The sequence below is a fragment of the Myotis yumanensis genome, unplaced genomic scaffold, assembly GCF_028538775.1.
Source record: "Myotis yumanensis isolate MYYU_CA2020_CCGP unplaced genomic scaffold, mMyoYum1.0.hap1 SCAF_6, whole genome shotgun sequence".
Taxonomy (NCBI): Eukaryota; Metazoa; Chordata; class Mammalia; order Chiroptera; family Vespertilionidae; genus Myotis; species Myotis yumanensis.
This window is the reverse complement of record NW_027223757.1, coordinates 64,067,318-64,083,802: the sequence shown is the minus strand read 5'-3', so window position 1 is coordinate 64,083,802 and position 16,485 is coordinate 64,067,318. Positions and strand designations below refer to the sequence as shown.

The 16,485-nt window shown below is 34.0% G+C and overlaps 1 protein-coding gene across 49 annotated transcripts in view; it reads left to right on the top strand.

Annotated features, from left to right (window-relative positions):
- The window catches only part of RIMS1 (regulating synaptic membrane exocytosis 1), a 413,878-nt gene that overhangs the window by 341,892 nt on the left and 55,501 nt on the right, over positions 1-16,485 (top strand). For 38 of the 49 annotated variants that reach the window (XM_070418243.1, XM_070418247.1, XM_070418292.1 and 35 more), the window contains 2 exons: positions 2,859-3,025; positions 15,445-15,680. The exons of the other annotated variants lie outside the window; for them this stretch is intronic. In XM_070418243.1, the coding sequence (XP_070274344.1) occupies positions 2,859-3,025; positions 15,445-15,680 (403 nt within the window). The remainder of the gene's footprint in view (positions 1-2,858; positions 3,026-15,444; positions 15,681-16,485) is intronic. 49 annotated transcript variants of the gene reach the window in all.

Here is a 16,485-nt window from a genome sequence, read left to right as displayed (position 1 = left end):
GTAGAACTAAATATTTTCAGGGTCAAGAACTACCAGAAAGCTATTCCTTAGATGTTACAAACCTGGCATCTCCTTTAAAAGGCTGACTGACCCTGTCATCCATCCTGTGTAAGGAATTAACACTAACTTTGCTTTTGAAAAACAAAAAAACAAACAAACAAACAAAAACCCAAAAAACACAAAACGACTTTGGTATCCCTGAAATGTGATCCCCATGCTATTTTTTTTCATTGATGTTATACAGAGTTGTATGCCTCAATGATGCAGTGAAATTCATATTTGAGGGGTGAATTTGTATTTAGGAACTCACAACTTAAAAATAGTGCCTAAGTAAACCAGGAACAGCAACTAAAATTGATGTGATGAGCATTGTACGTAGCTGCTGAACATTTATTATTATTCCCTTATAAAAATAGCAGCCCTATAATTAGAGCCTCTCCTACATCAAGGACTACTTGCCTGCTGTGTGATCAGCATACATTCCTCCTGAGGATATTATGTTTCTCAAAATATAATATAATTCCATTAAAATACTTAATTTTTAATTAGGAAATGTAACAAGTTATGCTTGATAAAAAGGCAAAGTTATGATTTAAACTTTTAATAAGACTTGAAAATAAATAAAGTAGTAAAAAAGTAAAGAAAACTGTGATCTCATTTCAGAATAATAGATCATTCCTTACCCCAGTATAGGAAATTTTAGTATGTTCTACAGTCTTTTAAAAATCCCTTCCTTTTATCTTTTTGCTGGAATATCAAAGGTTATATACAAAAAGGTTAAGGCAGAGATGGCTTATAGAAAAGGAGACTTCCTTAGCTGAATAAATGGTGCCATGTACACTCATATATCCTTATGCCATAGTCTATATTACTTATTATTGACATTTGTCAGGTAAGGGGAGCATTTGTTAGGGGTATGAACACAATATTAGAAAATCTGCTGCTGCTGGGTGGATTTTTATGGTTTTAGAGCCCAGTTCTTCCTGTACTCTGTCACAGGCAAGCTATTATTTCAATATGGTTAGAAACATTATAATAATTGCATAATATATCTACTTAGCAAAGTAGTTTCAAAAACAAATAATATGAGTTGTATTTATACTCCGGTAACAGAATTAAATCCAGGTTCTACTATGTGGGTATAATGAGGTTTTACCACATCTGCTCTGTAAATAAAAACCAGTTCTGACTGAGATGAATTATATCAGTCAGGATCATGCTATCATGATCACAGGATTTAATGATAAACCTTATCACATTACTTTGCATACATTATCTTAAATCATATTACTTTCAGAACATACATGAAGTTGTATAAATAGCTCAGTTCTGGACATAATATACTTATTAATTTTCTTTTGGGTCATGCATACAGCTTTCAAAAAATCACACAGTTCTGAAAAATTCTTTGGAAATATAATTTATAGATATTCCATAAATTTGGAATTGTTTTCATGTCCATTACTTACACATGAGAAATGAAAAATTAAAACTAACATTTAATTGTCTTAAGCCTGAACTACTCTGATGGTAAATCATGTTAAATAAACATGACTCCCGTCGTCTAGGATTGTGTGTGTTTTTTTAAATATTCTATTATACCTCTTTTTGTATATTCAGGATCAGGTTTTAGCATCAGTTTATGTTATATACTTTAGCAAAACAATTGTTAAACAAATTTTTAGAAATCTAGTGTTGGGATTATTTTTAGATTCATTAAAAATCATCTAATGTGGAGAATCAGAGGATGGGTGATTTTTTTCTACAGGCTTAACAAACATTTCACACCTTAACACATAAATCTAAATTTCAATAGCATGATAAGAAACTTAAATACTCAATGTTTAGTCATGTGTTTATTTTACCTGTGTGTTCTTTTATATAAGAAATTATCTGATCTTCCAATACCTAACATAAGAGAATCACTTATATATTAGGTATTGTCAAATTATATATAATCATATAAACATACAATATTTATAATTAAAACATTAAAATAGTATGTAACATTATCCACTGTGTGATCAGTTACAATGAGACAGGGACATAGAAAGAGGAGTAGATTAACTGTTTTCATAGCTTTTCATGTTTTAACCTTTTTCCTAGTGATTCTAAAATCTTAGGTATTGAATACCAAAGACAAATTTAAACATTTAAATATAAGCTAGAGTGCATGTTGAAACTTTAATAGGAATCCCATTTTTTACTTTTTGCAGAGCTGATAGTTTACATCAGAAAATGTCTAATTAAGCTATAATAGAAAGTTTAAAAGCAAAGTCTGCTTTTTGCTGCCATTGCTTTACTCCTCTTAGGCACAGCCCCTAAGTTGTAATGTCAGCCATTTTTGTGAAGAGATACACTTTTTGAAGAAATTTGAAAGAGCGCACTCTCATAGAAAAGGGAGATGTTTAGGTAATTTGAATAGTTTTGGAAAGAAACAAGAAGTACAGGCAGATGGAAGCAGTCTATACCATGGAAAGAGTAGAAAGTGAATAAAAGAGGCAATCATGAAAACTAAAGCAAGAAAAGAGAAACCGATGTACTAGAAAAAAAAATACAATTTTGAGGTTTAAAGCATGTACAAACAATTCAATGAATTTTCCACCCAAGCATTTCATTTTTGTGTTTAATTTGTAATTCAGTCTCCAGAAACATTCCTTACCACTCAAGGGATGTAGGAGTTTTCCATTGGAAATCATATATTATGTTAACATTTGGATTGTTTTAGATGCCACACCTACTTTTACAAGGATACACATTTGTTTGGTGTTGGCTAAAAAGTCATTATCCTCACCATGTATGTGTCTGTTTCCCCGATCTGATGATGGAGCTCACGCTTTCTTGTTTTTAATCTTTAGTATAGCATACATAAAGATCAGTACAGAAGCTGTGATAACGTCTCTGCCAAATCATCAGATAGTGATGTCAGTGATGTGTCCGCCATTTCCAGAACCAGCAGTGCCTCTCGCCTCAGCAGCACAAGCTTTATGTCAGAGCAGTCTGAGCGCCCCAGGGGTAGAATCAGGTGAGTCAGCAATACTGTTTCTATAAACTGGGTCTTTGCCCGTGGTATAAAAATGCAACCAGCTTGCTGAATATTCTTGCTGAAATACAGTCTGGGTCAAGTAACAGAAACACTGACATTTCATTAAAGTAACAGACTGACGTGGGTTGAACATTTAACTATTGAGTATTATAAGATATAGGTGATAAATATAGTCTTCATCTTAAAGATAGCTCAGTCACATTTGCAGGAATTTCCTTCTGGTATGATTAAATCCATAGAGATCCTTTAGGCCAGCGTCAGAAAGTTTTTCCATAAAGAGACAGGTAATCAATATATCAGACTACACAGGACACTGTCTGTCACATCTGCTCAACAACGTCGTTATACTGTAGTGTGAACGCTATGGAAACAAATGAACATGGCTATGTTCCAAAAAAAATTATTTACAAAAAATAAAACAGAAAGCCAGGTGCATTTTCCCCAGGGGCTGTAGTTTGTGGTTGGTTGGCTTTCAGAGTAAGATTGAGTGGATATGATAACAAAATTCACACCCTCGTTTACATTATGAGCTGTAAGAAATTTACATTTTGTTTAAATCACCAAGACGGCTCTTGGGTCCTTCCAAGGCCAAATACCCTGCTGAAAGGGAAAAGAACCCAGGAATCCAAGTGCCACCTTCATTTAGTAAAGCAGACTCACTATGGACAACCCATATTTTATATTTGTTCTTAAATAGTTTACAGAAAGAGAAGTTTCGCTGAAAGAATTTTGGGTTTCATGAAAAGCCCAAGAAATAAATGTTCAAAACAAAAGTAATTGCATTACTAATACTCTGAAAGTCTGATAGTATCACACATTTTCATGATGTGCAATGGAATGGATCCTAAAACTTTCCTTCTTCCTGGATTTCCCTGCACTGAGCTTATCTTTTGAAAAAAATTGAGAGTAATTATCTACTGTTAATTAACAAAATTATACTCTGCTCATCTACATGTGCAATTTCAACTGATAAAAATATTAATAGAACATGGTTGATCTTTACCTCTGATGTTTTAAGTATCTGGTCCTAACAGGATAAAGTCTCTAAAATAAAAATTAAAAGAGCTAAAGAATGTAGCCATATTGAGTTGCTTAGGATCAAGGGTGAAAATTATTCTTAATAGATTCCTTTTTATTGAAATAGCTATGTTATTATATTTCAAAACCTATTTAGTTTAGCAAGAATATCAATAAGTAGGTCTTAAACAGGACTTTTCCACTTTTAATCACTGAAAACAATTTACTAAAATAATTATAAAACAATGCATCTTGAGGTAATTAGTTTTTGTTCACAATAGAGCCAAGTACCTTGAGTCCTATGCTATAAAGTATTATTAGTTCATAGAATTCATATTGCTAACCCATTGAAAGAATAATTTGTGGGTCCATTGTTATTTTCTTTAAATTTCAAGAGAAAAGGATTCCTCAGATTTTTATCTTTGGGAAAAATTTGGCTATGTGATTTTTGAGGTAAAAAATATTATAGAAGAGAGAAACATTAGGCAGCTCAACAACCATTGACTATGATTTTATACAAAAGGAATTGGAAGAAACAGTGTTATCGCATTGGAGCCAATTTTACTTTCTGGGAAAATGCCACTTAACAAATCAACACTAATTATAATTATACCATGATAAGATGCAAAAGATAGAGGATTCTTTGCTTCCTTAATTCATATAACTTTTCTTATTTAGAGAAGTTGGTGGAGAGAGGAGTAGACCTAAAAAATCGTACAAATAGTTTTTTTAATGAAAAATTCATTTCTGAGGGCATCTCAATGTTTTCAGCTTCCTTTTTTGTCCTCTGTAATTTAGAACACATATGAGCTGAGAATTGTTTTTATGTAAGTGGATTATGTAAGTTAGGCAATAAAGCTAATGGCTAAACAAGTTTCCACTTAAGCTAATAAGATACTTTTCTTGTTACTTTAGTCAGTGATTTTCCAAATGTTGTCCATATTTGATTTCCTAGAATACTTAGGATGAACAGAGAAGAAGGAATGAAATATGAGAAGAGGTGCATCTTAATCCTGAAATCAGAATTGAGTTATTTTTTTGCATACATTCTTCTCCTTAAAATGTCTTCATGGGCACACCCATGTGTATACACACACACACACACACACACACACACACACACACGATGATTTTGTATCCACCATCAACCCTGTGGATAAAAATCTAAGAGGAGGGTTTGGAATGAAAAGGAAAACAAAACAGAACAGAACAAAGTAACATCACTGAAAAAATGCTGTGTCTCACTGAAGTGCAATGAGGGTTGCAGGCCCTGTTCTCATAGGTAACATTGTGAGGAATGATGGTTGTCAATATATCACTGCTTCTCAGTATTTCTTTCTGTCGTTTTAGTTGAGTGTCTGAACTCTCTATGTTTACTTTTATATCTATTCATGGTTAAAAGATGAACAAGTCTGATCAATTATGATAGAATGTATTTATATGTCATAGTAAGTAGTAGGAAACCTTTGAGTTCCTATAATATGTAAGGACTTCATTATTTGCCAAGACTACATTAAAGTATCATATCTAAGCCACATACTCAAGGAGATTATAATCTAGTTAAGAGGTTAAAATGTATTTTTATATTCTGGCTCCCAGCGTGTCTTTGCTCAAATCATCCTATGACACAAGAAATGTTTTATTGTACATTGCCTTGGGTGAATTTTACTCTGGACATCAGTAGGAAGATTTAGAGTACATTATAGAATTTACCAAAGACAATGTTTAATAACCTAAAAGTCAACCAACTGCACTGTATTCTCATAAAGGACTACATATGACATGATTTCATTTGTATTAAATAAAACCATAATTTGTAGGTACTGACAATACCATATATGGTTTTGATTTCCGCTATCCACGTATATTATGAACTGAGAAAGTGTCGAGATAAGCACATCTGCAATGAGTAGTGCACAACCCTCTGTATAATGTATAGACCCGTATAACGTATATCGTATTTTCCAAACACTGCTTACTGCATTTTCCTATTAATGAATCACAGTACACATTATTGTTTTTAAGGTTTATCTTTGTTTATTCTAATATATACCAAAGTTATTTCATTCTTGAATGCTTTTTTCATAAGGACATTTATATAATATTCTTGAGTGCAATTTCAGAAAATTTGTTTTAGATAATCATCATCCTTCTTCCTAAAACATATGAGACTATGAAGTCAGCTTCAAAAGGCCAGTTTGGGTACAAATAAAATTAAGCACTTATTAGATGTGTGTAGATTGGAAAATATAAATATATTTGGATGATCAATCTCTAAAATACCATTTTTAAAGAATATTAGGGATTCTTGGGTCATATCCTAAATCTTTTGTGTTTGAGATGATTATGCAACAAATATCTTGTCCACTGAGGGATACCACTAACTACACCATAGGTTCTGTGTGAGTTGAAAAAGGACATCCCACCCTGTACATGTATTCTAAGTAGTTCATTCCAAATAGTCTAAAGCATATCTCGTGTTTTCAAAGTTTATATATACAAGGAAACTATAGTAGAAAAAATACACCATAATGTTTGTATTAAGGTAAATAACCTTTTGTAGATATAATGAATTAAGTTATTCTAAAAAATAGTCATGGACTAAAAACTATTTAAAACTTAATGGCTAGGATGATTCTTACAATATAAAATCAACATGATACTTCAAAATACTAAGTACCAATAAAGATTTGAGGTTCTTTTTCAGTTTTCTGTTACATATGCCTTACAATTTTAATTTAGTTTTGGCTAAAATATTCCTCAAAGGATATTTTCCCATCAAACTACAAAATATGCACAGTATATAAGATATGCCATAATTTATAATAAAAATATACATATAATAGAATCCAGAAAGAATATGTTGAGTTTCTGAATTCTCTATGTTTACTTTTATATCTAAAGATGATGTTCATCCAAGAAGTAGCTGAATTTTCATGGTGTATCTCTGAAAACATTTTTTTCATCTTTATCATACACTGATTTCTTTCTAGGAAAACTTATTTCAGATGTTTTATACAAAATCAAGTTTTAAAAGCAAGTTGTAAGCTTAAACCTATAATTTCTCTCAGATGGGACACAATTTTAGAAGCTTGTCAAAATACAATTTTCACCCTGGCCAGTTTTGCTCAGTGGATAGAGCGTTGGCCTGGGGACCAAAGGATTCCAGGTTCAATTTCAGTTAAGGGCACATGCCTGGGTTGCAGGCTCGATCCCCAGTGGGGGGCATGCAGGAGGCAGCCAATCAATGATTCTCTCTCATCATTGATGTTTCTATCTCTCTCCCTCTCCCTTCCTCTCTGAAATCAATAAAATGTATTTAAAAGAAAAACACACACAAAAAACAACAGTTTTACCACAGCATTCACATTTGTAATATATGTTCTCCAAGATCTATAAGGTTGGCTTTCTATAGCTAGGTGGATTTTAATAAACAAACTTGAAGAGGAAGTTTGGTGCCAATAATTTTGTGTGTTTTTTTTTATCATCCCCCTTTGAAAGAATATCTTCAAAAGCAATTATCTTTGTTGTCTACATTCTTAGTTTGAAAGATATGAAAGCATTTTTTAAATTTATCTATCATTAAGAGTATTACAGATGTCCCCTTTTTTCCTCCATTAATCCCCTCCACTCTGTTCCCACCCCCTTCACTGCATTATTGTTTGTGTCCGTGGTAATGCATATAAGCATATGTTATTTGATTAATCTCTTCCTACTTCCCTCCCTCCTAAATAAAGATACTAAGGAATATACTTAACCAATAAGTTAACATACTTAGGAATAAACTTAACCAAGGAGGTAAAAGACTTACAAGCAGAAAACTACAGGACAATAAAAAAAAAAAGAGATAGAAAAAGATATGAACAAGCGGAAGAATATAACATGTTCATGGATTGGTAGAATTAACATCATTAAAATGTCCATGCTACCTGAAGCAATCTATAGAGTTAGTGCATTCCCAATTAAAATACCAACAGCATAAGTCACAGATCTAGCACAAACACTCCAAATATTTATATGGAACAAAAAACACCCCAAATAGCTGCAGCAGTCTTGAGAAAGAGGAACAAAGTTGGAGGGATCACAACACCAGAGAACAAGTTATACTACAAAGCCACTGTAATCAAAACAGCCCGGATCTGGCACAAAAACATGCCAGTGGAACAGAATAGAGACCCCAGAAATCCACCCAAACCATTATGCTCCATTAATATTTGACATTGGAGGCAAGAGTATACAATGGAGTAAAGACAGTCTCTTTAATAAATGGTGTTGGGAACATTGGACAGGTACATGCAAAAGAGTGACATTAGACCACCAACTTACAACATACACAACAATAAACTCAAAATGGATAAAAGACTTAAATGTAAGTCATGAAATCATAAAAATCCTATATGTGAAAACATTTGTAAGAAAAGTTATCTTCTATACAATTAGTAATCTTACAGTCATAAATTTACTAGAAGTTTGCATTTGATGTCAGTAGGCATCATTAGTAAGCATATGCTGAAGAATGTATGTTTATATTTATCTGGGGATTTAAAAACGTAAGTAAAATTATTTAATAATTTAAATTATGATAGAGAATAAATGCATAAGTTAACATCTTCTGGAAAGTTAATCTTGATATGGCAATTATATTTTTGAAATAGTACAGAAAATTTCAAATGCCACTTATTTTGCAATAGTGTCTTCAATTCAGCAAGACATTTAAAATAATCTTTGAATAAGTGATAAAGTGGGAACTTTTCTTAGAGCTATCCACACTTAATTTTGTATACTTGTCTGTTGTACTATGGGAAAACAAAGTCTATTGAAATCTATAAGGGTACTAAAAAGAAAGAGGAAAATAACATGAAAATTTGATGATAGGAGACAGAATGAACCAGAATACAGTGAGAGATAGTGGATATTGACTATCTAAGAAATAAAATACGTTTTAGTGATTTTCTACTGGCTTTTTTTCATAGCATCTTATTAGTTTAAGTAGTCCAAGATTGAGTCATCACCACTATTATTTCCTGTGACTAGTTTAAAGCTAAAGAGATGGAAAGAGTATGCCATGTGCTCTTTAAAAAGACTACTTTTGCCCAGCTGGTGTGTCTCTGTGGTTGAGTGTAGACCCATGAACCAGGAGGTCAAACAAGGTTCAATTCCATGTCAGGGTTCATGCTGGGGTTGCAGACTTGATCTCCAGTAGGGGGCATGCAGGAGGCAGCTGATCAGTGACTCTACCATTGATGTTTCTATCCCTATCTCCTTCTCCTTTCCTCTCTTTGAAATCGATAAAAACATTTTTAGAAAGACTATCTTTATGGTGAAATTACTATACCATATTTATTTATATACCATATACCATGCCATATCCATAACATATATGGAATACTGCTTAACCTATGAATATAAGTAAAACGACAGTCTTGATAATGGCCAGTTACAGAGCTCTTGGGACAAGTGAGTAGCTTTTCTTGATGAGGTTCTTCCTTGCAAAAAATGGGAGAGCCTCGTAATTTAACCCTTTTATTATTGTGTAGTGAATCTTTTGATCTCTAGTAATATTTTTTTGGCTTTAAAATCTAGTTTGTTTTATAGGAGAACATAAGTTTTGTGTGTGTTTTTTTAACGTTCATTCTAACTGTTCATATCCTTTTACTTTCAACCTTTGTGTGGCCATCTGTGTTAGTTAATGTCTCTTGTAAACAGTGTGTAGGTGGATTTAGGCTTTTTGTTTGTTTCTTAATCCTGACAACCTCTATTATGTAATTGGCTATCTAATCACTGCATTTTTTATTGAGTATATATTTCAATTTATTTCTAGTATCTTAAGATATTTTCCATTTTTATTAGTTTATTTTTCCTCTTCTTGATTGTTTTTTTTAAATTATTTTTATTTCATTTTCCCCTTCTATTATTCTGGAAATTATACTATTTCTATGATTTTAGTGCCTAATTTAGTGTTTCAAATGTACATATGTTTAGTTAAATAATAAATGTAAAGTTAATGATTACCTCCATTCTCTGCTACCATCCCTCCATATGTTATATATTTTTTCTAGTGTTTTAATTATGTATTGTTTTCTTTCTCCCATTATTTGATGTTAAATTTTAATAATTTAGATTGACTTATATATTTTCTAGTCTCGTTATGTGTCTTAGAAATTCATTTTGGAAGCATTCTCCGTTTTCCTGAAATATTTGATTTAGAAATGCCACTGGTGAGGGTCCATTGGGGCTTAGACTGCGGTCCCCATTTTTCTTTGTTCTTAAGAGTCTTAGCTCACACAGGGGTTTCAATTCTAACTCCGTATTGGGCTTGCTCTAAATTTCTCATCTGCAAAACCTCCCAAGACATTCATCACCCACTTAACAATCTGTTTTCTATTCCCTTGCCTTTCTCATGAACTTAGGTTTGTATTTCAATATGTATTGCTTGTAATTTTCCCATCATTTCTAGGCATTTGAGAGTGAAAGGATTTTCAGAAACATCATCTACCACATTGCTGGAAATAGTTCATAATATGTTACTATTTTCTTGGCATCTTAAAATTTCCTCACTTAAAGGGTAATGTTTACAATGAAAATAATACCTAAGAACATACTGTAGATATAAAAAGCAACCGTGTCCCTGGAGAATTGCTCTCAAGTTAGAGGGCAAATGCCAGGACAGGGCAAAGAGAATTGGATCTTAGACCAGCAGTGAAATGTAAGGTACTTGAGAAAATAGCTATCGGGGCAGTGATGGAGAAGATGAAGGGACCTCAGGACCATAAAATTGGGAAGGAAGGTGCTCTAGCAGAGAAAGGGCCATTCTTGTCAAGAGGAATGGAAGCTGGAGAAAGGAAAAATAATGTTAGGGGTAAAGGCAGATTCCAGCCAAGACAGACAAAGAGATTCTGGGATCTCAGGATGTTGGAATATAAGGAGGAAGAATGGATGGGCCTACGGGTAAGGGAGTAGTTAGTGATCATAAAGAGCATCCTGTTATCGCAGTGCCCATGCCAGGACAGTGTGTAGGCTGCCAGCCTGCCCTCAGAGGCTGCTTTCCACTCAGATGCCAGTTCTTAGTCCAATCAGCTATGGCCAAGGCCACAGGGTACCACTACATCAAGCTGAACAGGAACAAATGCCTGTGGCCCTTTTTATTCAAATGGGAGCAGTGTGACTGGGAGGCATGTCCAATACAGGTTGCTGACAAGCAAAAAACAAAACAAAACAAAATAAACCTTAAAGATAAGGCCTTTACATCCTACAATTGATAGAAAATAATTTCGACACCCTAGAAGAATTATCACTACATCACAAGTAATTAAAATTTCATGGACAGTATGGTACTGGGGCTATAATAATAATGCTAATAGTTACTATTTTATAATTGAATATATTTTACAAATATGATTTTCAATTCAAGTAGGAGTTTCTCTTTATTATACAGGTGAGATAGCTGAGATTTTACAAACATCTGGAGCCACAAATAGCACATGATGCTGCTGTCACTTAAATCTAGGTCTCTCTTTGCTTAAAGCTCATAGGTTTTTTGTTGTTATTTTTGTTTTTGACTCTGCAAACCTGCCTATTTTTTAAAACTAGTAATATAGTTAAAGAACAAAATAGAAAAGGTAATTTTGACATTGGAAATAGTTTAAATGTTAAAATCTGTGAAGCCCAGTTTCCCAAGGAATTTTAAGTTAATCTTCCCCCATCTGAAACTTAGTTGTGTGCCCCAGGGAAGTACAGAAAGGAAACAGTAGGCATAGTTTCCCTGTGTTGCCCATCAGCCAAATTGATAAGAAATAAATAAGACCAACTGCAGGCTCCAGAGAGAATTTGTGAAATAGTCCCTCTGGCGTTCAGGTGGAATCATGTCTTTCTCTGTGAAGTCTGACTGATTTGGCATCATCTGTGATCATAAAACTCTTGCCTTCCTGACTGAACATACTCTGAGATCATTTTTCAGATTTTCAAAAATCTCTCTTATTATGTGTAGGGTAATTATTTTTTGGTTTATATTTTATAATTCCATGTTATATTTCCTTGTTTACATTTTCAAATTATACTTCCTACAAAATTTGGCACATTGCTGGACATACAGCTAGTACTCAATAAGCATTATAATGTAAGTAATGATTATAATGATTAAATTAATTAGTTTTATATCAAACAAAATTTACTTTTGCAACTAATTATACTTATACCATTAACTTGAAGCACTTCAATTCTATCAATTTTTCAATTCAGTCTAACAAATGAAAGAAAATGGGTTATGTCCCCAGCTGTCCTTTTTCCAAGGAGTAAGGCCCTGTACTTCCTCTCTGATGCTTGGTCAACCACCTTGGAAAGAAGAATAAATTCAAACACTAATACTGAGTCCTGCACCTCTCTGAGGTATTCCTGTGGGAAATAGTACCTATTTCTTTGAAGCCCTAATACTACAATGAGTAGTGCAGAGAAATTGATGAATGTAAATTAGTTTTTGTACCCAGTTGTTTATCATATGTTCAAGAAAGTACCTAAGAAAACCTCTCCCTCAAAATTCCTGACTAGTGTGAGAGATCACCCAGCCTTTATGGAACCAAAGCCGAGCCAAGTCTAGGCTGCCCAGAGCCATTCAGCAGATGTGTCCAGTGTGGTGCAGTAGTAAAAACAGCAGCAACTGATACTCAATCCTAGGTGGGACCTAACGGTGTGGAGAGAAACTTGGAAAGGGAGACTCGAAGCTGATGGGAGTGGCAGGTCAAAATAGATCTATAAATTTATGACCGGGGTAGGCACATATAAAGAGGTGTTATATTACAACTGAAAATGATAGTGAGGAAGTGACAGTATCCAGACTCAAGAATTCTCTGAAGGGGTATGATCAAAGTACCTTAGGAAAGAACATTCTTTTGGGCAAAGTTCTCCATGTTATTTGGTTACTTCTTGAATTCTGCATCTTCTTCTTGGCATTCTTTAGAGAGTTATGTGGTTGATTGACTTTCTGGTAGTTGGCACTAGTCAGAGTTCATGGAAATGTATCCTTTGGAAACTACCATCTATATATATAAAAGCCTAAGTGACTGTTCCACCAGTAGCTATGACATGCACTGACCACCAAGGGGCAGACACTCAACCAGTGGTTCTCAACCTTCCTAATGCTGTGACCCTTTAATACAGTTCCTCATGTTGTGGTGACCCCCAACCATAAAATTATTTTCGTTGCTACTTCATAACTGTAATTTTGCTACTGTTATGAATCATAATGTAAACATCTGATATGCTATATGTGTTTTCTGATGGTCACAACCCACAGGTTGAGAACCGCTGCTCAACACACAAGCATGGAAACATGGAACAGACTGATGAATCTCAGAGGGAAAGGGGTAGGGGGAGGGAAGGAAGAGATTTAGTGAAGATCTTATATGCAGTCAGGTCCCTTGGCCTGTCCTGTGGGGTTTGGGCTGAAACCGGCAGTCCAACATCCCCCGAGGGGTCCCAGATTGTGAGAGTACGCAGGCCAGGCCAAGAGACACCACCGGTGCACGAATCCATGCACCGGGCCTCTAGTGTAATTATATGAAACTATAATAATTGATCAAATCACTGCGAAGAGGTTCACCCTCATTTTTAAAACACTGTCAAGCATTATTTCCTTCTAAAATTTTTAACTAAATATTTTATTTAAAATGTTTTTATGTTTTATTTTTATGCCCAAAATATTTTTATGTTTCTGTGTACAAATTATTTATTTGATTGCATCTGTACTGGCCTTGGATCATATAAGAATTATTTTAAACAAATTTTTTTTAATTTTTGAGGAAAAAAATGTATCTTGTTTATTCACAAAATCATTTTAATATAACTTCTTAATTCAACTCCCTTCCCCCTCCCCCTAAGAATGGTAACCTCTTACTATATAGAGATTTCCCTTTTTTGTTGTTCAGGATTTTTACTTGTCAACATTGCAGAACATTTCACTGCTATGGTTAAATATCCATATAAAATTTTTTAATCTTCCTACCTCGTTTTGAATAAATGTTCATGATATAAATATTATAGGAGACATTTTTCTCTACTTTTAAGCTTCTCTATAACCTAAAGAACATTGTACAACATTTCACAGTAGTATTGCCCTCCCACCTTTCTGAACTCAGTCTACACCAATTTCTCTTGCTACTTAAACACTCATTATATATGTGAACACAAATATGTCACATGATCCCAAGATAAAACTTTGTTTTATCATTTCTAATCATATTAGTATTTATTTCAACCTATTAAATGGTATCGCTGTGAAAATGTTACATTACATCATGATGTGTTTTGTAGATCAAGTCAGGAAATAAAAAATTGATATGGTGGGCAAGGGTTGTGTAAACCAATGTTTGAAAATATTTTGAGATAGCATAAAATTAAGAGGTCCTTTCAAATATATCAAGCCAGGTCTTTATTGAACCAAAAAGGCCAGGCTAGCTGAATAAGCGCTGCAGATGCAACATTAATCTGTAAGGTTCAAAGTATCCTAACATCCTTGGCTCCCCACTTCGCTGCCCTACCTCTCTCCAACTCAGAAGCATACATTAACTTTGGCAGGTAGAGAGGATTTTTTCTTTATTTTACCCACTGACCTTCCATGGTTCCTGAAATTCTCAACCGTAATTTATTCATCTGGGAGAAAAGTACAGGAATATAATTCAAATAAACTAGTACAGACTGGGGACACAGACAATTAAAGTTTGATAGAAAAGAACAACAAAAAGGAAAGTCTCAGCCTACAGCATGTGGATTTGAGGGGCGAAAATCGAAAAATGAGATGAAGTTTGTGTGGAGGAGATGGAGCATCGGGGGACAAGGAAGGAAAAGGGAAATGCAATCTTTTGCCTCGTTTGCAGTCTTTCCTGGACTCATTAAGCCTCAACTAGCAAAGAGATTCTGCTCGTTGAAATCCAAGAGGAAAACTAGAACAGATACTGTTTTCATTTTTTAAACCTTGTCATGTGGCAAATTCAGTGTCCATTTTTAACAAAATTTTTTCCTCAGCAATGTATAAAAATGTGCTGGGTTGATTTAAATAGTTAATAGTAAATAGTATTAACTGAAAATAAATAGCAACTATTTACAAAATTGGTCAGTAGCATTTACCTAACATAGATACTATGGTTGCATTTCTTTTTCTCTTTTGAAAAGTTTATAGCTTCTTCTGTTATACTGTTTGAAGCTACATTTAGTAAATATTTGGGGGCAGTGATGTGATCTTAAAGGATGCCTAGCTGTAGGACTACTGCTCAACTGGCTTGGCCCCTAAAAATGTGCCTGGGTTATTTCAAAATAAATTAGATTTAGAGTCTCAATAATGCTGACCTGTAATTTATGGATGCATATATGTTTTTACTTTGTAAATATAGTTCATTTACCCCTAAAATGCAAGGCAGACGGATGGGGACTTCAGGAAGAGCCATCACGAAGAGCACCAGTGTGAGTGGAGAGATGTACACACTGGAGCATAATGATGGCAGCCAGTCGGACACAGCCGTGGGGACCGTAGGAGCAGGTGGGAAGAAACGGAGGTCCAGCCTGAGCGCCAAGGTGGTCGCCATAGTGTCTCGACGGAGTAGAAGCACATCCCAACTAAGCCAAACAGGTGAGTGAAGGGAATGCAGCTTAAGCATATCACGGTCTTGCTGGAGAGACCAGAATGGATCTTCGTGCTGTGGATTGTTGATGGGTTCGTAGAGTGTAGTGATTCTTCTTTGCAAAGGAAGTTTCTTTTTCTGTCTCTGGAAATCTGTTACAGGTATGTGTTTTGTTTGTTTTTTTCTATACAGTTGTCTAAGCAAGTATAATTGTCAACCTGTCATGTGGTCAGATATGTTTCTTTAAATTAAAGGAAAGTTGAGGTCATGTTTATAAATATGCAAGGAAATGCAAAGAAGTGTTTAAGATCCAAATTGATTTATATGCAAGAAAAGCAACAGGATTTTCCTTTTCAAAATGTTCCGCAATACAATTACTTATAATTTAGGCCCTATCTATATTTTTATAGAAAAGAAGGTCAGTTGTGCAACTTGAAATATAGTTTTTATGGCACTGTATGAACATAAAAATTGAACTGTAATTGTTAAATTTTCAATGCAAGTGAAAACCCTGCAGTTATCTTTACTTTAGAAAAATGGGTCAGAGGATTTGTGCAAAGAATAATGTTTTAATACAAATTGAGTTTCAAATGTTTTTTCTACTGCTTATAAATCTTAAAAGCTTTCTGTCCTCAAGGTATTTAGGAAAAAAGTAAACAGGAAGATGGTTATTTCTGTATTATAAAATAGAAAAAACTGCCTAAGATTATATAACATTTGGTTAGACATACTAACAATTCATTGCTATGCTCAGTCAGTACTATGGAAAACGAAAGGTAAGATAAATATTGAACTGATTTCAATTATCAGCAC